The sequence below is a fragment of the Mesoplodon densirostris genome, chromosome 15 (genome assembly GCF_025265405.1).
Source record: "Mesoplodon densirostris isolate mMesDen1 chromosome 15, mMesDen1 primary haplotype, whole genome shotgun sequence".
In the NCBI taxonomy this organism is placed as follows: domain Eukaryota; kingdom Metazoa; phylum Chordata; class Mammalia; order Artiodactyla; family Ziphiidae; genus Mesoplodon; species Mesoplodon densirostris.
In genome coordinates, this window is record NC_082675.1 from 79,788,588 (window position 1) to 79,811,026 (window position 22,439).

At 36.5% G+C, this 22,439-nt stretch overlaps 1 protein-coding gene across 1 annotated transcript in view; it reads left to right on the forward strand.

The window, feature by feature from the left end:
- CDH7 (cadherin 7) overlaps positions 1 to 19,127 on the forward strand; it is a 124,977-nt gene extending 105,850 nt beyond the window's left edge. The window contains exons 11-12 of the mRNA XM_060118182.1: positions 1,649 to 1,900; positions 18,634 to 19,127. Of these exons, the coding sequence (XP_059974165.1) occupies positions 1,649 to 1,900; positions 18,634 to 19,127 (746 nt within the window). The remainder of the gene's footprint in view (positions 1 to 1,648; positions 1,901 to 18,633) is intronic.
- Positions 19,128 to 22,439: the final 3,312 nt, after the last annotated feature.

The window sequence follows — 22,439 nt, forward strand, 5'->3', positions numbered from 1 at the left end:
TATAAGCATATGGTTTGAAATGTTAAGATTAGTAAAAAGGTATATGTAATTTTTACAAAGTTGCAGGTAATGTAATAAATGATGTATAAACATTTTCCCATTCAGTTTTACTTTATAACTGTTTCTTTGGATATAACCATATAGCATGACATAAATATATTAAAACGTATTCACATGAACCAATATTTGGAAATACGGCTCTCTGTCAAAAGAAGCTAAGGAGAGTGACTTAAGTCAGGTAAAGATTTTTTAGATTAATTAATTAATTTTTTTAACATCTTCATTGGAGTATAATTGCTTTACAATGGTGTGTTAGTTTCTGCTGTATAACAAAGTGAATCAGCTATACATAACATATATCCCTATATCCCCTCCCTCTTGCGTCTCCCTCCCACCCTCCCTATCCCATCCCTCTAGGTGGTCACAAAGCACCGAGCTGATCTCCCTGTGCTAAGCAGCTGCTTCCCACTAGCTATCTACCTTACGTTTGGTAGTGTATATATGTCCATGCCACTCTCACTTCGTCCCAGCTTACCCTGCTCCCTCCCTGTGTCCTCAAGTCCATCTCTACATCTGTGTCTTTATTCCTGTCCTGGCCCTAGGTTCTTCAGAACCTTTTTTTTTTTTTTTTTTTTTTTTTTAGATTCCATATATATGTGTTAGCATATGGTATTTGTTTTTCTCTTTCTGACTTACTTCAGTCTGTATGCCAGTCTCTCGGTCCATCCACCTCACTACAAATAACTCAGTTTCGTTTCTTTTTATGGCTGAGTAATATTCCATTGTATATATGTGCCACATCTTTATCCATTCATCTGTCAATGGACACTTAGGTTGCTTCCATTTCCTGGCTATTGTAAATAGTGCTGCAATGAACATTTTGGTACATGACTCTTTTTGAATTCTGGTTTCCTCAGGGTATATGCCCAGTAGTGGGATTGCTGGGTCATATGGTAGTTCTATTTTTATTTTTTAAGGAACCTCCATACTGTTCTCCATAGTGGCTGTAACAGTTTACATTCCGACCAACAGTGCAAGAGGGTTCCCTTTTCTCCACACCCTCTCCAGCATTGTTTGTAGATTTTTTGATGATGGCCATTCTGACTGGTGTGAGATGATATCTCATTGTAGTTTTGATTTGCATTTCTCTAATGATTAGTGATGTTTAGCATCCTTTCATGTGTTTGTTGGCAATCTGTATATGTTCTTTGGAGAATGTCTATTTAGGTCTTCTGCCCATTTTTGGATTGGGTCTTCTGCCCATTTTTGGATTGGGTTGTTTGTTTTTTGATACTGAGCTGCATGAGCTACTTGTAAATTTTGGAGATTAATCCTTTGTCAGTTGCTTCATTTGCAAATATTTTCTCCCATTCTGAGAGTTGTCTTTTCATCTTGTTTATGGTTTCCTTTGCTGTGCAAAAGCTTTTAAGTTTCATTAGGTCCCATTTGTTTATTTTTGTTTTTATTTCTATTTCTCTAGGAGGAGGGTCAAGAAGGATCTTGCTGCGATTTATGTCACAGAGTGTTCTGCCTATGTTTTCCTCTAAGAGTTTTATAGTGTCTGGCCTTACATTTAGGTCCTTAAAGTTTGGTGGGACAGAGTCCATCAGAAATCTTGTGTTCCATGCATTTGCTTTCTTTACTCTAGACAACACAGCCTCAATTCTCACCAGGAGAAATGGCTTCCGGAGACAGGAGCAATCTGTTTATTATCTGCCAGTCTTCATCGTGGACAGTGGATCACCTTCACTTAGCAGCACCAACACCCTCACCATCCGTGTCTGTGACTGTGATTCAGATGGGGTAGCCCAGACCTGCAACGCTGAGGCCTATGTCCTCCCTGCTGGCCTCAGCACCGGAGCCCTGATCGCAATACTGGCCTGTGTCCTGACGTTACTGGGTAGGTACTGTTTGCAGTGCTTGCTTTGTAAGAGCAGTCACAACACCATAGGTCAGAACTTTTTTCTTTTCCTCTTCATACCTTTTGAGAACATATGCAGATATTCTAATCCATGGTATTTGGGTCACAGAGCAATCCATGATCATTGGCCAGACTTTCCAGTGATAACTCAGAAAAATTATCAATTTCATTTTTTAAAAAAGTGAAAATAAATGACTTATGTTTAAAATTGAATTTTTTCAAGATTTTTAAAACATTTACTATATCTCCCAGCTGTTTGCTTTAGAATTCCGGGAACTGTATTAGAGTAAAGAGAATTTTTTCTATGTTGCTTTGATAATATGCTTATTTTAGAAATAATGGCCTTAGGTAGAATCTATGGTATTTAATTCCTTAAGACATGAACATTCTTTATATTAGTCTCTATTCTTGCTTGTGTGTTTGAAATACATAATGAAAAAAGACCAATGAATATGGGGGCTTAAAAAAAAAGAAATGATGGCTTTATATCCTACCTCTCTTAAGAAAAGATTTAAGGTGGGTTTTATAATTATTTGTGAATCTTAAAAGGTTTGAAATTTCAGCAGTGCAAAATTTTCCAAGAAGAATTTACATTTAATTGTACTTTTCCATGATTACTTTGTTATGTGGTTAAGTTAGATTTATAACTCATATTAGAATTGCAGTTTTATAAGAGCAGCATCCTTTTAAAAATTGGGAGGTATCCAACATGGTCATTGGGTAATGGGTTTATTCCTTTACATTCTGTGAGGGCAAAGTGTACCTTCCTACAGCAAGGACAATAAGCATTTAATTTTGCATCTGAGCCTGTACTCTGTGTTTTCCTGGGGTTTAATATAATTTGTAAATTCATTTATATTTTTGTAAATGCAGAATTTAGCAATGGGAGTCATAACTGTATAATGTTTAAAAACAAGATTTATGGAGTTCGATAAAACCTAGCTTTTATGACTGCCTCCAATATGTACTAGTTCACCAGGGGAACATTACTTCTTCTTAGGCTAGCTTCTCAATCTCAAAGGGGAAAAGAATAGAACTAGACTCATAATGTTGTTGTGAAAATTAAATGAGATAATTCATATGCCAACCATCTAGTGAACATTCAGTAAATTTTAAGCGTTATCAATGAGCAAGTTCTCAACCTATTAACCAAGCTAAGACATACTCACTAGTACACTGTGTAAATGATCTCATAAAAATGGAAGTTATTATCTTCTAAAACTTCAGCTAACCAAATAAATCTAGAAGGAAATAAACTTTTTTTTCATATAGCTTCACATAGATCGCCAAAACTTTTAAAAATTCATTAGAAATGGCAAATAATTCCCAATTAAAGTCTAATTAGAGTATAAGGGACTAAGTAAGTTTTGAAAAATATGGAACCATGGCAAAGTGCTTATTATTTCTCTATCAGGTTTCAAAACGTATGAATAAGAGGTAAGTTGTGTATTTATTTTATAGTAGCTGGATAACCTAGATGAGAAGATAGAGATTTTCCTTTGTGGTGTTTTTCTGTTTGTTTTTTAATTTTATTGGCATATAGTTGATTTACAATGTTGTGTTAGTTTCAGGTGTACAGCAAAGTGAATCTGTTTTATTTTATATATATATATATATAAAAGAATGGAGATATATATTTTTTTTCATTTTTTGATTCTTTTCCTATAAAGGTTATTACAGATATTGAGTTCCCTGTGCTGCTCTGATCTTTATGATTTGTTTCCTTCTACTAACTTTAGATTTTGTTTGTTCTTTCTCTAGTTGCTTTAGGTGTAAGGTTAGATTTGAGATTTTTCTTGTTTCCTGAGGGTAAGATTTTATTGCTATAAACTTCCCTCTTAGTACTGCTTTTGCTGTGTTCCATAAGTTTTAGATCGTCATGTTTTCATTGTCATTTCTTTCTAGGTATTTTTTTTATTTCCTGATTTCTTCAGTGATCCATTGGTTGTTTAGTAACATATTGTTTAGCCTCCACATGTTTGTGTTTTTTAGGGTTTTTTTCTTGTAAATTTATAATCTCATAGCATTGTTGTTTGAAAAGATGCTTGATATGATCTCACAGTTTTCTTAAAATTTGCTGAGGCTTGATTTGTGGCCCAAGATGTGGTCCATCTTGAGAAGAAAGTGTATTCTGCGGCTTTTCGATGGAATGTCCTATAAATATCAATTAGGTCCATCTGGTCTAATGTGTCATTTAAGGCCTGTGTTTCCTTACTGATTTTCTGTCTGAACCATCTGTCCATTGGTGTAAGTGGGGTATTAAAGTTCCCCACCATTATTGTGTTACTGTCAGTTTCCCCTTTTATGGCTGTCAGAATTTGCCTTGTATATTGAGGTGCTCCTATGTTGGGTGCATATATATTTACAATTGTTATATCTTCATCTAGGATTGATCCCTTGATCATTATGTAGTGTCCTTCCTTGTCTCTTGTAACAGTCTTTAAAGTCTATTTTGTTTGAGTATTGCTATACCAGCTTTCCTTTGATTTCCATTTGCATGAAATGCCTTTTTCCATACCCTCATTTTCAGTATGTATGTGTTCCTAGATGTGAAGTGGGTCTCTTGTAGACAGCATATATACAGATCTTATTTTTCTATCCATTCAACCAGTCTGTCTTTTGGTTGGAATATTTAATCCATTTACATTTAAGGTAATTATTGATATGTATGTTCTTATTGTCATGTATTAATTGTTTTGGAATTTTTTTTAGGATTTTTTTGTTTCTTTTGTTCTCTTTGTGATTTGATGACTATCTTTAGTGTTGTGTATGGATTCCTTTTTTTTTCATGTGTATCTTGTTTTTTGGTTTGCAGTTTTTATGAGGTTTTGATATAGCTATATATATATATATGTATGTGTGTTTGTGTGTGTATATATATATATATAGAGAGAGAGAGAGGAGGTTTCAAGTTTCTGGCCTCTTAATTTCAAATGCATTTCCCATTTCCTGTATTTGTACTCCTCATGGTTGCTGGTCTTGATATCATATTTGTGTGTAGATGATTTCCTACTTTTACTGTACATTTGCCTTTAGTGGTGAGCTTTCCCATTTGTGATTTTCTTGTTTCTAGTTGTGGGCACATTTTTTTTTTTTCTTTCCTGCTTAGAGAAGTTCTTTTAGTGTTTGTTGTAAAGCTGGTTTGGTGGTGCTAAATTCTCTTAGCTTTTGCTTGTCTGTAAAAACTTTGATTTCTCTGTTGCATCTGAATGAGAGCCTTGCTGGGTATATAGTATTCTTCATTGTAGGTTTTTCCCTTTCATCACTTTAAATATATCATGCCTCTCCCTTCTGGCCTGCAGAGTTTCTGCTGAGAAATCAACTGATAACCTTATAGGGATTCCTTTGTATGTTGCTTTTCCCTTGCTGATTTTAACATTTTTTCTTTGTATTTAATTTTTGTCAATTTGATTAATGTGTGTCTTGGCATGTTACTCCTTGGGTTTATCCCATATGGGACTCTCTGTGCTTCCTGAGCTTTAGTGTTTCCTTTCTCATATTAGGGAAGTTTTCAGCTATAATCTCTTCAAATATTTTCTCAGGCCCTTCCTCTTCTACTTCTAGGACCTCTATAATGTGAATGTTGGTGTGTTTAATGTTTTATGTGTTTGTGGTCTCCTTTTCGCAGGCTGCAAGTTTGTATTAATAGTTCCTTTTACTTCTGGTGTCTGCCCCCTGGTGGGTGAGGATGGTCCAGGGATTGTGCAGACTTCCTGGGGGGAGGGACTGGTACCTGCCCTATGTCCAAAGAGGACATAGGTAGATGATGTGTGGATGACTCCTTTTGAACTTGACTAGCTTATCACAGACAGTTTAGATTATACCTTACTTCAAAGGAGTAAGATAAAATTGTATTACTTAGAATTTAATCATGCACAGCAGTTAACTTTTTTCATTTTTTTAAAGGGTGTCTCTCTAATGAAGCCTACTTCATTTTGGAAAATACTTTCATCTGTGATTTAGGCATTCCTTGCAATTTATATTTCTTGGTGATTCTAATTCATTTAAAATAATTACATAGCTGTTACTGAAAGTAAGTGAAATAGTTGTAATAGACTTCCTTCTTGCATATGATAGATATGAGTGTGTGTGTACATGCATATATTTCAGGGTAAAGTCATAGGTTTGGGGGATTTTAAGTATGACTACTCTTCTTGTTAAATTTGAGCATTTTCCTTATAGATACACTAGTTGAGGAATGCTTCTTGCACTTCTAAAAATCAAATGTTTATGTTCCATAGTTTATTCATTTTTTAAAAGTTTCTGCAAGTCTACAAGAACAAGTCAAAACAGAGCCTATTGTACTGAAATACAGTTTGGAACCCGGTGCTTCTGTCTACAGCTTCCTTTTCCCAGTAAGGATTCTGCCTAGTAATCTGTATGTTCAAATGTTAGCATTTCAGTTCAGGAGTCTCTTGGCACCTGATTAACTTTTCAGAGCAGATAACCAGGACCTTTTAGTCTTTTCGTTCTGTCTCTTCTGTTATAGGCTCTGGGTTTTTATGACAGGTGCCAGAGCCAGTACTCAGGGGTGCAGATGGGATGCCCAGCCTGGTATGAACCTGCCTTCTGATGCACAAATGACTCATTTTTTTTACAACACCTCATTTCTAGACACTAGGCATCAGTGTTTGTAACTCATTCCTTTTCAGGGTTCTGAACAAATATTGTTAGAAAAAAGCAAGGTGAAGAGGCGAGAAGAATTTGAGGATCAAGTTCAATTTAAGAGAAACTGGGGACACATCTGCACTTTAGACGCCTAAAAAAAGCATGCTTCGCTACATGCCAAGTTTGTGTTCCACTGATGTGACAAAGCTACTTGTAACATAGACGGGGGTGTACTGAAGTTTTCAGAATATTCCTGGGAGGCATCACAGAAATCATTTCCAGCCCTTTACAGAGGAGGAAAAGGAGGTACAATTTAGTGGCTGTTAAGTAAGTCATCAGATTCTAGGTTTCCTTTTCTCAATCATTACTTTTGGATTAAACTAAAAGAAATACACCTTGAAAGTATTTTTTTAAAAGCTGTTCACATGCAGTTTTGTTTTTTCTCAAGATTTGAAGTGAAATTGGATTTGTCGGTCTTCACCTGTATTTGTATTCTTCTAACTTTATGGGTGAATTCTTTTCTGATTTCTCTCTCCTTCTCACTCCTGCTGTCATCCTCTCTAATTTATTTGCACCTGAATTCTCTCAGAGATGATCCAAAAATCAGAACGAGGTTTCCTTTATTTACACTGAGTACACTTGAATGGGAGATGTTATTTTCATATTCAAAGTTCATGATAAAATTATCAAGCAGGTGCCTCAATTACTTTTCATGTAGAAAAATGTCATCAATATATGGCAAGATAGTTTAGTAATCTAAGGCTTGAATAACTATTTTACTCCAACAAAAATTTCATTATGCATCTTCACATACTTAAATTTTAATTTTTTAAATTTATGTTTTTTAGCCATGCCTCACAACATATGGGATCTTAGTTCCCTGACCAGGGATCAAACCCATGTCTCCTGCATTGGAAGCATCGAGTCATAACCACTGGACCACCAGGGAAGTCCTGTCATAGTAAAATTTGTAATTGTTGATATACCCAGTTTTTTTCCTACCAGGCTGAAAGCACTTAAAAAATAAAACCCAAAATCTATGGATGACTGACCTTAAATAATTACTTCAGTGGTTTTTCCAGAAATAACTGGAAACTATTTCAGTTGTTTTGTATTAATGTATGGTGTCAGTGTTAAATATTGCACATCTATTCAGAGAATATTACAGCTAGTTATATATTAAGTTTTGTTCTTTCCCTATTTCAACCTTTAGGTCCAAGTAATTGAAGTCCTATAACATTCCCTCTAGCTCTTCAGACACAGTGGGGATTAATTAGACTGGCCCACCTCCAGGTTTGAGAAGGCATTTGTGGAAACCACTGTCTACTACATGGAATTCAAGCTTTTCCAGTGTGTCCAGGGTAGCCAGCTGGATGTTTAGCTGTCATGCATCTTTTTGCTTTTCTTCCCTGATCTACCAAGACCTGAATGGTATTTGCTCTGCTCTTAACTGTGGAGACCATTCATGATTTGGTTCAACAGGAAACTATTTTCCTGGTTTTTTAAGTGATTGATAGTGCTACTTAAGCAAAAAATATTAAATTGCAGAGAAAAAATGAGGGCAATATGTAAAAGATAAATCCCCGTCATAATCTGTAATGAAAGAACATATTTGACATAGCAGGCCTAGTGGTAATAACAGGCAGACTACAGTTGCTAATTTATGATAGCAGATGTGTTTATTTTCAAACAAGTGCAAGCATTCTAAACAATGAATTACACTGAATAAGTGCTTTACAAGTGTTGCCTAATTTAATTCTCATATTTCCTAAGCAGGTATTATTAAGTATTGTTATTGCTATTCCTACTTTTTGTATGAGACATGTACAATGTTATAAGGTGTCAGACCCAGGACCCAAACACAGCCCAGACTGCCTTCCGGATGTCCTTTATAAGGTATTTTTCCCTATGTATTTTCTAATCTGAAAGACCTGTGTGTCTCTGGAAGCACCTGTAGATCTGTGGATATGGCAACTCCATCTTTGTTTCACATAGTGGCTTTAGGACGTCTTTGGTGAACTCTGAGTGTCTAATTTAAAATGTCCTCCACTTACACAGTTCTAAACATGTTCTCTCAAGGTTGGGAGTATGTTAAATAATGAGGTTATGCTTCATTACAACCAAAATATACCGATTGCCTTTGGGCATAAAATATTCATTGTACTTAGGTCAGTTTTTCTGTCTCACATGAGCCTAACTCACATGTTTAATGGAGAGGAATTTTGTGATACTTGTTCTGGGAAAAGGAAGGATCAATTTCAGTTGTAATTAAACTTCTTCCTGTCTTGAGACATGAAAAACAGTATCTCATATATGCAGATGTTTTGCAAATCTCTGGTTTGGATCTTAAACAGCAGATCTAGATAGGTACAGTCATTGTTCTGGTGGACTGCTGACATGAGAAATCTGAAATTATCATACACCGAACAATCGTCCTATGTTCCTATCTCTTATCTTGATTTAGTGCCTACTTAAGTGTTTTTTTAAGTGTTATCAGTCAGCCTTCACTCTTGTGTGTGTTCCATCCTCCATAGCCAATCAGTCCCTAAGTGCTATTAATTTTACTTTGGTTCTTGAATCTGTCTTTATCTCCCTTGATGTTGCACCTGATTTTGTCCATGGTCCATCTTTCCTCCCCTGAATTATGGTAACTTCCCCAATCTCTGTCAGCTCCAATCCAGGACCACAGAGAGAGTAAGCTTTTTAAAAGCAAATGTGATTGCGTCGTGCCCAGCCTAAAGTAAGATTTCTGTGTCTTGCCATTGTCTAGACTAGAATCACCTTCTCTGTGTCTCACCATTGTCTAGAGACTACGTTCTGTCTATGACCTAACTGCTCCCTCCCAGTTCAGCCTTTTGTCTCTCCACTCGCAGTGTACTTCAGTCAAATTGCAGAGTTGCACTTTCTCAGACTCATCCTGCTTTGTTTTACCTCTTCTTATATGCCTTTCTCCTCCTTCCTGGAACACCTCTCCCCAGAATCCACAAATAGTAACTCCTTTTTTGTAGTCAAGACTTACTTCCTTTGCTTCTGAGTCCAAGTTAGGTACTGTTCCTAGGGGCTGCATAACACCTTGTATAAAACAGTCTTAGAACATCCTTCATGGGCTGATTGGTTTGTCTATCTCCTCTGGTGGACTCCTGCTTTTGGAGGCAATGACCAAGCATTATTTCATCATTGTATACATAGCATCTCATAAAATGCTAATGTGAAATAGAGAAGGCCTATGATACATGCATACTGAATGAATCCATGAATGTTTAGATGTACTCAGTAGTAGAAAAGAACATTAGATTTTGTCATTTATCCTTAAGTAGTATTTCCATTGGACCTGAATTTTCCCATTTCATAACATTCTACAGTTTTAGGCCTTTTGAGATCCAGCCTATTTCTCTAATTTTTCTGGAAAATTGATACGGCACAGGTTAAAAGCATTTAGATTATATTTTCAGATTAATAGCCCTGGAGTTATACATGGGCTCAGAAAAAAAAGATAAGAATATATGATTTTTAGAGTCTAAAGAGAGAAAAATTATTGCAGTTGAGACTAAGGATACTTTAAAATTCAGTTTAAATTTCAGTTAAAAATGCTATATTTGATATCTAATTTATCTCAATCATACACTTGAGTTTTATTACTTACAAATCTTTATTCTTTGTGACTACAAATAATAGAGTGGGTTCATAAGTGCACATTCAAAGTTTGGCCCTCTGTTACTGGGGATCTGATATATCTGATTACACAGCACATAAATCCAGACAAAATGATAAGTTGACTTCTCTCATCCTTTAAATCTTTTGTTTAGATGTCATTTCCAGTGACATCCATCTGTCATCACAGCACAAATGCACTAGTACCCCTGTATTTTTCCTATCATTTCACTTTTTAAAACATAATTTCTTTGCTCGAAGCATTTCAGAAGTGTCACATATACTTACATGAAATCCAAATGTTCCTCCCAGCCCACAAAGCAAGGCACATTCTGACACCTGCTCACCTCTTGATGGCACCAGGCTATCTGATCCTTCACTCTCCCAGTAGGAAGAGCCACATGGCCTGTTTTTCCATGAGATTCAAACATGCCCCCATGTTCCTGAAACCTTCTTTCTGCTTCTCTTCACCTGTTGGTCTCATACTATTCTTTATGCCCCAGCTCAGTATTACCTTCAAAGAGGGAATGTCCTCACCCACCGATTAAATTAGGTGTTCCTCATGCCCATGAATCTTTATCATGAACCTGTGTGGTTCCTTTGTAGCACATATCACAATTAGTAAATGTTTACCTTGCTCAAATATAAAAGCACCTTGAGAGTAATGACCTTACTATCTTTTTAAAACCATTATATAGGGCCTCCCTGGTGGCGCAGTGGTTGAGAGTCCGCCTGCCGATGCAGGGGATACGGGTTCGTGCCCCGGTCTGGGAGGATCCCATGTGCCGCGGAGCGGCTGGGCCCGTGAGCCATGGCCGCTGAGCCTGCGCGTCCGGAGCCTGCGCGTCCGGAGCCTGTGCTCCGCAACGGGAGAGGCCACAACAGTGAGAGGCCCGCATACCGAAAAAAAAAAAAAAAAAAAAAAAAAAACCATTATATTTTCAAGGCCTAGCATAGGGCACCTAGGAGGAAAAATATTTTGGGGAATCAGTGAATAGTACTTATCACACTCTACTGCTTATTTTACTACCTTTGTTATATATTTTAAGCCCCTCATGAATAGGCCTGGTATCTCTATTATTCATTATTATACCACCCAATAAATGGAAGAGAGTAGATACCAAACACATTAACTAAATTAACTGAGGGTTATCAAAATCACACATGTGTGAATGGCAAAATGTATGTTTCTTTCTGTGCACCACTTATATGACTCAAATTTTAGCAAGACTACAAAGATAGGAACTGAACTGTGTAAGAATTTATTATAGAAATTTAGAAAATTTTTAACAAAATCACTTACTATGTGTAGCACTATTTAAGTACTATACAAATATAAACTCACTTAATCTTTGTAAAGTTACTATGAGACATTTTCTTTGAAGTAAGTACTATTTCCATTTTGGAGAGGAGGAAACAGGCAGGGGGAAGTAGAAGTTATTTAAAAGCTAAGTTTACTTGCCCATTGATGTGGATAATTATAAAAAATTACTGAACTTGTAGTCTGATTGTGCTAGCAATTTTTCATTTAGGTCATTTTTCAGTTACACCTAATAAATAATAATTGTAGTATAATAATTTTCACCATTCAATATGTCATTTGGTAATAAAATCTCCTACTATAAGAGTAGTATACCTTAAGACCATATGCAGTTAAGAGTTTTCTGGTATTCCCAAATCTTTGTTTAGATCAACTGTCCAAAAGAAATACATTGTGATTCACAAGTGTGAAACACATATGTAATTAAAAATTTTCAAGGAACCTCATTAGCAAAAAATTTTTTTAAAGTGAAATAAAATCTAATAATATATTTAATATAATGCAGTATAAACTATCATAGTTTTAACATGTATCAATAAAATTATTAATATATTTTACTTAACAAATTAAGTCTTCAACATCACATGGACATTTTACACTTAGAGCACATCTCAATTCACATTTTAAATAGCAATAGCCACATTTCAAATGCTTGTTCACCTCTTGTGGCTCATGGCTACCATATTGAATAGTGAAGATTTAGACAAGTCTTTTATGACTAATAAGAAATTCTGAATGTTTATAAAGACCACACAACAAATAGTGTTTCTTGGTGAAGGCTGGCTCATCCTTCAAGTCTTACCTTAGTGTCATCTTGTCTGCGTTCTCTGAGCATCCTGGCTGTACCTTCCTACACATATTTTCTTAGTGTATATTATAATGCTATATAATTGCATTATATAATAATTGATGTTTTTCTTATATAAAATATTGAACTTAGTGGCAAGAGCTATCTGCATATCTCCATAGTAGCTTGCCCATACTTTGTCAATTTAACAAATATTTATTGAAATCTTAGTATCAGATACTGTTTTTTGTGCTCTAGATATATCTGTGCAGAATAAGATCACTGCTCTTATGGGGCTTACAGTTTTAGAAAGTCTGTGCTCAGTAAAAATACTGTTGAATTAAATGAAATTCAGGCACTAACCTTTTGGAAGAAGTCTATAAACAATGGGTTAATCTTAAGAAACTGATTAACAGGTTTACATATAGTCTTGCAAATTAAAACAAAAACCTTTTACAGATTTTTAAGGATGGGGAAAACTGGCCTGATGGTAGTATACATGACTGAGTGGTTTAAAATGAACCCCAGACTCAATATTTGAAATATGTTAATTAGTACATTAATGAACAATATTTGAAATATGTTAATACACATAATACATATGTTAATACAATGTATTACATTGTACTAAATACGTTAATACAATGTAATACATTACATTAAATATGTTCTTTAATGTAAGTAGCCTCATTTAGAAGTTGGCACCATTTTGTGGTGATCAGATTATATCTGCAGAATTCTATTAAGTTCTGGGTAAATAATTCTACTGTTAGCCGCTGGGAAGTGGGTTAGGAAAATAAGACTAAAATACTGCCAAGGTGATTCAGTAAAAAGCATGTTCCAGGTTAACTGTCTGGATATGTGTCTGACACACACCACAGTGAAGGTTAGAATAAAGGAGTTCACTAACTTATAGTATCAACTTCTAAATTTTTCTCCATCTTCCATTCTGTTTCTCTCAGGTTTGGGAGACTGGTGCTCTCCTGGTCTGCATGCTTCCTTTCACCCATGCATGATGACTTGCAATCTATTTATCTGTGTATATATAGCCTACACAGTGAGCTACTTGGATACAGGGAACCTCTCTTGTTATATTTTGTCAGCGCCCAACACTTATTTCCTACATACTGGAATGCTTGGAGAATGTTGCATCGAATATTAGGAAACTGGATTCTAAAATCAGAAATTAGGTCAACATTATGCATTCTAAGTTCTTTTCTCACATCTACTCTTCCCTACTTCCTTAGTCTAATAAGAATGATTTTTTTCAAAAAATACACCTGATCATATTGTGCCCTCCTTAACACTAGTTGGCTTGTGGGCCTGGCTGGTGCCTGTGTCTCCTGGCTTCCCTCCTGTTTCTTTCTTTGCTCTCCACCCACACGTTGGCCTCACACCTTTGCTCACTGGTTGACTGTGCTGAGAGTATTCTTCCATATCACATCTCCACCCTCAGCCTTTGGTTACTCTGCCTTAAGGCCTCCTCTAACCTGTTTCCCCTAACACATAGCCTTAAAAGATCATACTTCCCTCTTTAGGAATAATTATTACTGTTCTACTTTTACATACAGTTCTCTTGTGTGATGAATATTTGTCCACCCCATTTAATTGTAAGTTCCATGAGGAAATGTCTCACGTCTACTGCTATGTGCACCATCGTATCACTATACCAAATGCATAAAATGGTTAGCACATCATTGTGAAATAGATATATAAATTCACAAACCAGCACGATTCAAGTACATGTCTAGACTTCAACTAGAACTAAACCTTTCCTTCTGTCTCCACTGAGAAGTATAGTCCATATGATAGAAAAGATGTATGATAAAACCTCTTAAAATATATAATCTTGTGCTTGCTTAGGCAGAAAATATTCCTTTTAATACAGCGATTATCTCCATAACCTCTGAAGAAGTTAATACTTGTTCCATGTAAAGGTTAAAATTTATTTTTTATAGCATGCTCAAGCAGTTAGAAATTAATATTCTCCCAAGTCATTGAAATGTTAAATTGTCTAACCTTCTAAAACACTTCACATTTTTTCTCAGCTTCAGGCAAGATTGGGAAATAAGACAAACTCCATAAGATATTAATATCCTTAATGGGTATTGGACCCATGGGATGACACACCCCTGGGTTCTAACATTTCACTTTTACTAAACACTATAATTGAGGGTCAAAAGGCAAGTGTACTATTGGTGATGTGAAAATACACTTACAATAGAATGTAACAATTGTGAGATATAGATATCTATGACAAGATCCATTGTAATTATAGGGAGGAAAGAAAATGGAGAACTTGGAAATGTTTTGCATTCTTAGACACTGACTTAAATGAAAAGCACATCTAATTCTTACATAATTCTTCTCTTCTTCATACCCTCATTACTCTTGTGCCCATTCACTTCTTCCATCCGTGTTTTGTACTCAGTTGGACATTTGCTCCCCCTCAGTTTTGCTCTCCAATATGTGTAACAGATTTCTCATCTTCACCTACCTCCACCTGCCCACCGGTCACAATTCTCCCTGATACCTCTCCATTCCATGTCTTACTTGGTTTGATTTCTTAACAATAAGTCTTTCTTGGTCCACCTTTCTGTTGCAATCACTTATTTCTGGGAGACTATGTAAAAAATTTCAGAAACTAAAGTATATAAATCTAAAATTCTTTTATTCAGATTTCCTGATGTGTCCTTCTCCAAGCTAGCAATTGTCACCTGAGTTCTCAGCTTGTATCTCAGTTACCTTCTGTGGAAAGTCTAAGCTCACAGTGTGATAAAAAGTACAAAGGCTTTGAAGACAGACAGTACACCTCACCCCGAGTTACTATCAATACACTGACCCCAGACAGATTGTTTCACATGTCTGGGACAACCATTGAATGGGAAATTACCTACCCCAGAGAACGGCTGTGAGGGTCACATGATATGTCCTGTGTACAGACCATCATTTTCCACCTTACTGCCTTCTCTCTCTCTCTCTCCAGTTTAATCTTTAGTGCACGAGCCCTGATGCATACTTCATACACCTTCTACTTTGCTTGTTACATAACTTTGTTCATTGTTTTTCCTTGGTCAAAGAAGAAACACAGTGTCTTCACTTGCTGTGTTCACAGAATTTTTTTTTTTTTTGCAGTATGTGGGCCTCTCACTGTTGTGGCCTCTCCCGTTGCGGAGCACAGGCTCCAGACGCGCAGGCTCAACGGCCATGGCTCACGGGCCCAGCCACTCCGTGGCATGTGGGATCTTCCCAGACCGGGGCACGAACCCGTGTCCCCTGCATTGGCAGGCGGACTCTCAACCACTGTGCCACCAGGGAAGCCCCACAGAATTTTGAGTTAACATTCTTGGGGGGTCAGAGGATAACAATGAAAACCTCTCTGTTGCACACTGGCAAGTGCCTGGCATTCTGTTTACTCCTACCGACATTACTCCCCAATCTCTTTTCTCTCTTTAATCCACCCTGTGAGCCCTGAACTTGGCTATAATTGTCACATATGGCTACGTGCAGTTCAAGTTACTTGCCCAAGATCACACAGCTAATATTTGGAAAGACTGGACTTTTACCCAAGGCCTTCTTGACAGCAAAGCTAAATATTAGTTTTGAAGCTTCATACCAGAATGTTACAACAGAAACATATTAATCTTTTGTAAACATGTCTTTGTTGTAACATTCTAGCATAGAGCTTGAAAACTAAAAGACTTTGGGGGTGGTAGAAATGCTAATTTTCAGAAGATCAAAAGGGACAGGGTTGGGAATCCACTTAGCAGGGAGGGCAGACGCATGGCAGAATATTTATGGGAACAGACAGGAAATGGATGGTATTTCATTCATTTCAAACCCATTGGCTTTTGAACTACGTTTCCTACTCTGATGAAGCCAGTTCATAACATTTAAATGTAGTAAATAATATCAAGAAAGAAGAGAATTAAGCACTTATGTGCCATAGCAACATGAGAAGGTGGCCAGAAGGTTCAGAAATGTATCTAAGTTTCTAAATTGTAGGCTGTGGATAAAGCTTATCGGGGAGCAACAGGCCAGGGTCAAATAGGAAAGGAAATAAAAAAGTACCCCAGTAAACAATTGATTTCCCAGTATTTCCAAAGATCTCCCATACAAATATCTTTGTCAGTCATATTCCTGTTGATGATAGAGAACAAACAGACACATACTTAAGAAAGCATATACTTTTCATTGATAATAAAATCATTTTGTTTAAATCCTTAGAGTTTTGGTTTTTTAAAGCAGATTGAGTTGAAGGCTGAAATATGCTTCACCCCTAGTCATTGCATTTAATTACTCTGAATTACCTTGATGTCTTAGTTTTATATTTTTATTCTCAAATTATTCTTAATGCCAAAGAAATACCTTAAAATGTATTTTAAATATAAATATTTCAAAGTCCTTTTTAAAACTATGCTGAGAGTAACGTAGCCCAAACAATAATCCACTTAGTGTATATTTTGGGCCTCTTAGACCTTGCAGGAAAAAAATATTGTGATTAAAAATGATTAAAAAGAGGGCCTCCCTGGTGGCGCAGTGGTTGAGAGTCCGCCTGCCGATGCAGGGGATACGGGTTCGTGCCCCGGTCTGGGAGGATCCCATATGCCGCGGAGCGGCTGGGCCCGTGAGCCATGGCCGCTGAGCCTGCGCGTCCGGAGCCTGCGCGTCCGGAGCCTGTGCTCCGCAACGGGGGAGGCCACAACAGTGAGAGGCCCGCATACCGAAAAAAAAAAAAAAAAAAAAAAAAAAAAAAAAAAAAAAAGATTAAAAAGAGGGCCTCCCTGGTGGCGCAGTGGTTGAGAGTCCGCCTGCCGATGCAGGGGATACAGGTTCGTGCCCCGGTCTGGGAGGATCCCATATGCCGCGGAGCGGCTGGGCCCGTGAGCCATGGCCGCTGGGCCTGCGCATCCGGAGCCTGTGCTCCGCAACGGGAGAGGCCACAACAGTGAGAGGCCCGCATACCGCAAAAAAAAAAAAAAAAAAAAAAAATGATTAAAAAGATAACTTACTTGTAGACAGATCATTAAAGATAATTCACTAATTTATATATTTTTGAATTCCAAAATTCAAGAATACTTTCTACTTCATTTTAACTTGATTCAACAGGCCATGAAATCTAATGTGTTCCCAATTCGGCAAGCATTCGGTCACTCATAAAGCAGAGCAGTCACCTTCTTATTAGTGTATAGTCATCCAGCTCTATCTGTAGGGCATTGGTTCCAGGAACTCCGATATACCAAACTCCAAGGATGCTCAAGTCCTTTGTATAAAGTGGCATAGTATTTGCATATAACCTATGCACATCCTCCCCTATGCTTTAAATCATCTCTAGGTTACTTATAATACCCAGTACAATGTAAATGCTATATAAATAGTTGTAAATTCAATGTAAATGTTATATAAAATAGTAGCCTATGTGAAGCAAATCCAAGTTTTGCTTTTTGAAACTTCCCGGAATTAAAAAAAAAAAAAAAAAAGTTTCAGTCTGGGGTTGCTTGAATCTTTGGATGTGGAACCTGCAGATACAGAGGGACAACTGTACTTATTAAAAGGCACAAACGTGTATTCAGTTTGTTTAAAGAGTAGCCAGTGTAGTTGTTCTCTGCTTTCCAGTACAAACATGTGCTTTATCACTTATTAATTTTGAAAAGGAAAAAAAAATCCTAATGTTAAAGGGATGATTGATTTCTTCAATCAAACTTTGGCTACTGCTAAAATCTCACAACCCGTACTCTCTCTCTAGGTATAATACATAAAAACCAAGTTCAGTGTTTCATACTGAAAGTGGGACTCTAGTATAAAGAAGCTTTTAATGTTTGTATATGGTCTGAACATGCTGGATTTTATTTAACAGCTGAGTTTCATAGACAAGTACTAGGCATTTCTCCAAAGAACCCAGCCAAATGCTATAATCCATTTCCTTCTGAAATTGCAGTTGTTAAATTAGACCCCAAACATTTATGAATGTCACTTTGCCTTTCCAGCAATTAAGGAGTTCAAAAAAAATCCCTTGGTGTTTCGTGGCTTTGAAATTATTTATCCTCCCCTGGCCCTTCCATTTGCTCTGTCAAATGCTTTGGGGTTACGTTCAAGAGGGAGACATCAATTCTGAACAGGTGTGGAAAAGGGTTTCTTGATGTATAAAAAGTGTTCTATTTTAAAGGCGTTTTAGCAATTTTAGCACATTTACTGCTGTGAATTCCCATGGAAGTAGGCGGCCCATTCATTTCCCTTTAAAGGGCAGAAAAATCTGAAATCAACATCAGAGGCCTAATTTCACCAGGGAGAGGGAGCGGCCGGCGAGTTTACTGAAACTTTCCCTTTGCTGTCTCTTTGTTGCAGTGTTGATCCTCCTGATCGTCACGATGAGAAGAAGGAAAAAAGAGCCCCTTATTTTCGACGAAGAGAGAGATATCAGAGAAAACATCGTTAGATACGATGATGAGGGTGGGGGGGAGGAAGACACAGAAGCCTTTGACATGGCCGCGCTCAGAAACCTCAACGTCCTCAGAGACACCAAGACCCGGAGAGATGTGACTCCAGAAATTCAGTTCTTGAGTCGGCCGACTTTTAAAAGCATCCCAGATAATGTCATTTTCCGGGAATTTATTTGGGAAAGACTGAAGGAAGCCGACATTGACCCCTGCGCCCCGCCTTATGATTCCTTGCAGACATACGCCTTCGAAGGAAATGGCTCGGTGGCTGAATCGCTCAGCTCGCTAGATTCCATCAGCTCAAACTCTGATCAGAATTACGACTACCTTAGTGACTGGGGACCGCGTTTTAAACGACTCGCAGACATGTACGGAACTGGCCCGGAGAGTCTGTACTCATAGCCCTGGAACGTTAGTTTGAAATGTACTGAAGAAAAAGTAAAAGCAAAAAACAAAACAAAACACCACTACATACAGAAAACAAGAACTCCACTTGCTAGAGGAAATGGTTGTAAATATCTCTCCATTTTTAACCGTTTAGAGTTCTGCCTTGGTGAAGCATATCTTCATTAGACTTATCCAAGGGACTGCACTGACCACAGACTCTGAGCATTTGAAGGCTTTTTGATAAAAAGAAATGCTCGGTGGTTTGTGAATAGATAGCAACTCTCAGATACCTGCAAAGGCACCTAACCTCTGTAAGTACTGCCCTGTGTTGTCAGTGTCCCCAGGGTGTCCTGTACATACCTTCACGGTACTGGCAGGGGGGGGAATAAAATATGATACGCCAGGATTGAAAAGTCCTGGAACTTCTTGCATATCAAAACTTGGGACACATTTAATTTACAGTGATGCTTTCAGCTTGCTAGATTAGAGCATCCAGCAGAAGTTTATTGCTGTCAGTTAGCAAATACATTTTATTTAGCAATATAAATATTCTTAGAAAATCCTCCCCAATCCTCCAATACAAGCCAATAAAATTTGGTTTAAGGCAACATAAACCATTGTTTAGCAAATCAATTCTGAAATGTTCCAAATAAGCAAAAGGTAAATCATTCTTAAAGTTGGCAGTCGTTTTGAGATGCTTGTGTAGGTATGAAAAAAAGTTGCTGTCTATTCGTTGATTTTTTAATTATCTCTTCTGATTTGTACAGGAGACTATCTTTTCTTTTTTATTTGACACATGGTGTTATATTTATTTTGGACCTCCAATCTCCACTCAATTCAGGTCCATCTTCCTGCCTCAGAATATTAAGCTCATCAGAACATGCTGATTTTTTCTCCAGTCTGAGCTACTTGGAGGAAATGAAGCATGGAAATGGAAAAAAAAAAAATAGTAGAGCAATTGAGGCCTGATGCTGTTCACGTCTCAGAGGGAAACAGAGCTACAAGGACATATAAGTTGTTTGTCTGAGCCATTAAAATTTACAAAACTTTTTTTGAAAGAAAGTATTTGTACTATAGAAGGAAGATTTCAGAGAGAATTGAGATTTTCTTTGATGCAAGATTGATTTTTCAAGGTCACAAATTCTATATGCTTCAAAGACTTTCAAGAATTTCTTTTCCCCCCACCCGCTTTTGCTGTAAAAATACTGAGTAAAGGACAGATTTTTTGAATATATCTTAAACAATGTAATGTTATAAATTTCAAAACCCACCATTAAATTCTGATGCAAATATGTTCCTCAAGAATTAACCAAGCAATGTATACTTTCTATACCTGTTTAGATGTGCCAAAGTGAGGAGGGGAATTAAGTGATCACATGTGTTTGAGAAAGAAGAATTTTGTGACTAAAATATCTCTACCTAACATTATTTTCTAGATTAATACTAGTTTAATGTGAATATATTCACATAAGAATGAATTTATTTTTTTCTTTCTTTTCTCCTTTTAAAAAAGGGTTTATTGTTGGGTTCCTAATAAATCTACAGATAGTGGACACTGTATAGGAAACTGTGTTTCTAAAAGTGCTTCTTTCTGAAAGACGAACACTAGAACAAGAATATCAATCTTTTGATTACATGAGGAGAAACTGTAGGATTCTGTAAAATTGCAGCCCATCTTTAGAAATGAAGTATGTGAAAGTGGCCTTCAGCTCCATCAAAATAAATAATTCAATCAATATGATTATCTGCAAACAGTCCTTTCATTTGAATAAAGTTTTATAGACATTGTTTCATGACTAGATATGCTTCTTGCTGTATTTACATATGAAAAATCAATTTTATAATGGTAAATGATACTGTTCATGACTTTTAGTCATGTGTAAGTTTTTCAAATTAAAAAAGTAAAGCATAGTACACTTACCCTATTTCATAAAATCAGAGTGTGGTGCAGGAATTATATAGGTTTTACATCAGCAAGCTGATGAGAATACAGTTTTTTAATAATCCCCTTGTCTGCAAGAAGATAAAATAGTACTTTTAGATTATGATATCAAAACTGCTGATTGTTGATAAATGTAAGGTCGAATGTATTTTAGAAAAGGAACATCACATCATTCACCTTGCTTTCTCTCCTTTTAAATATATATTTTATATATATATATATTATATATATATATATATATATATATATATATAATATATATATTTTTAAATTTTGTTTTTGCCGGTAATAGATTGGGGGGAAAAGGTTCAGATTTAAATAAAGATTTGAAATTCTTGCATATATTCAATTGCTATTTTACGTGTGGGAGATGATAACAATACAATATTGAACTTGATTCAATGGTATTTAAAAGAAATCTTGAGATGGCTGGAAGAATGTCCCTAATAGAGATGGAATTTATATGAAGTACTCTAGCTAAGCTTATTTGTAATGGTGGTGAATTTGTTGTTATTTTAGTTTTCTTTTTCCTTTTGAAATCTAAGGCTGTATATGTTTATCTGACATGATACTTGAGAGATAGGCTCTGCTGTAAACCCAGAGACTAGAACAGTTGATCAACAAAAATCAATGTTAAAGCTTGTTACAAGATTCTCCAAAAGCATTTAAATAAATACCTATTATCTAGTCACTAAAATTCAGTGGTGGACTGGAGCCAGCTCAAACCAACTCCTAAGTACCAATTGTGCATATGTCTTTCCACCTCTGCTTCTAGTGATAACATTTCGGTAGGTCAGCCTTGGTGGTAATATTTAGACCACCATGGAAATCACCAAACACTATGTTTTTTTGTTTGTTTTTTTCCCCTGTAGAACTAGTTGTGAAATGTTTACCAACACTTTGCTGCTTACTTATAAAAGGAAACCTCATGGTTGTAAATATAGTATGAGTGAATAGAATATCAAATAATGATGACATGAAAGGAATTTATGTCCTATCCTACTACTAAATATAGACTCATGTGGTAGTGATTTCCTGCTATCAGATCCTTGGAGCTACAGGGAGAGAGGGAGGGGACCCACTTCGTTATGGAAAGCAATAGCTTAATAATTCCAAGTGCAGACAAGTTTGGGAAGTCAGTAAATTTACATATTTTCCATTTGTCCCTATGGGAGCACCATTGGAAGCTCAAGGTATACATTAAGTAATGCATTTTTGGACAATTTAATTTCTTAAAAAAATATGTGCATTTCACTTGTTACTGTCTAGGTCAAGGAAATACCCCCAGACCTCTATTCTGGATTGTTATCCTCGCATAATTTTAAGTCAGCATAAAGAATATGAAAACTAAATCTTAAAAGAAAGTGGACTTTTGCAGATCAAGC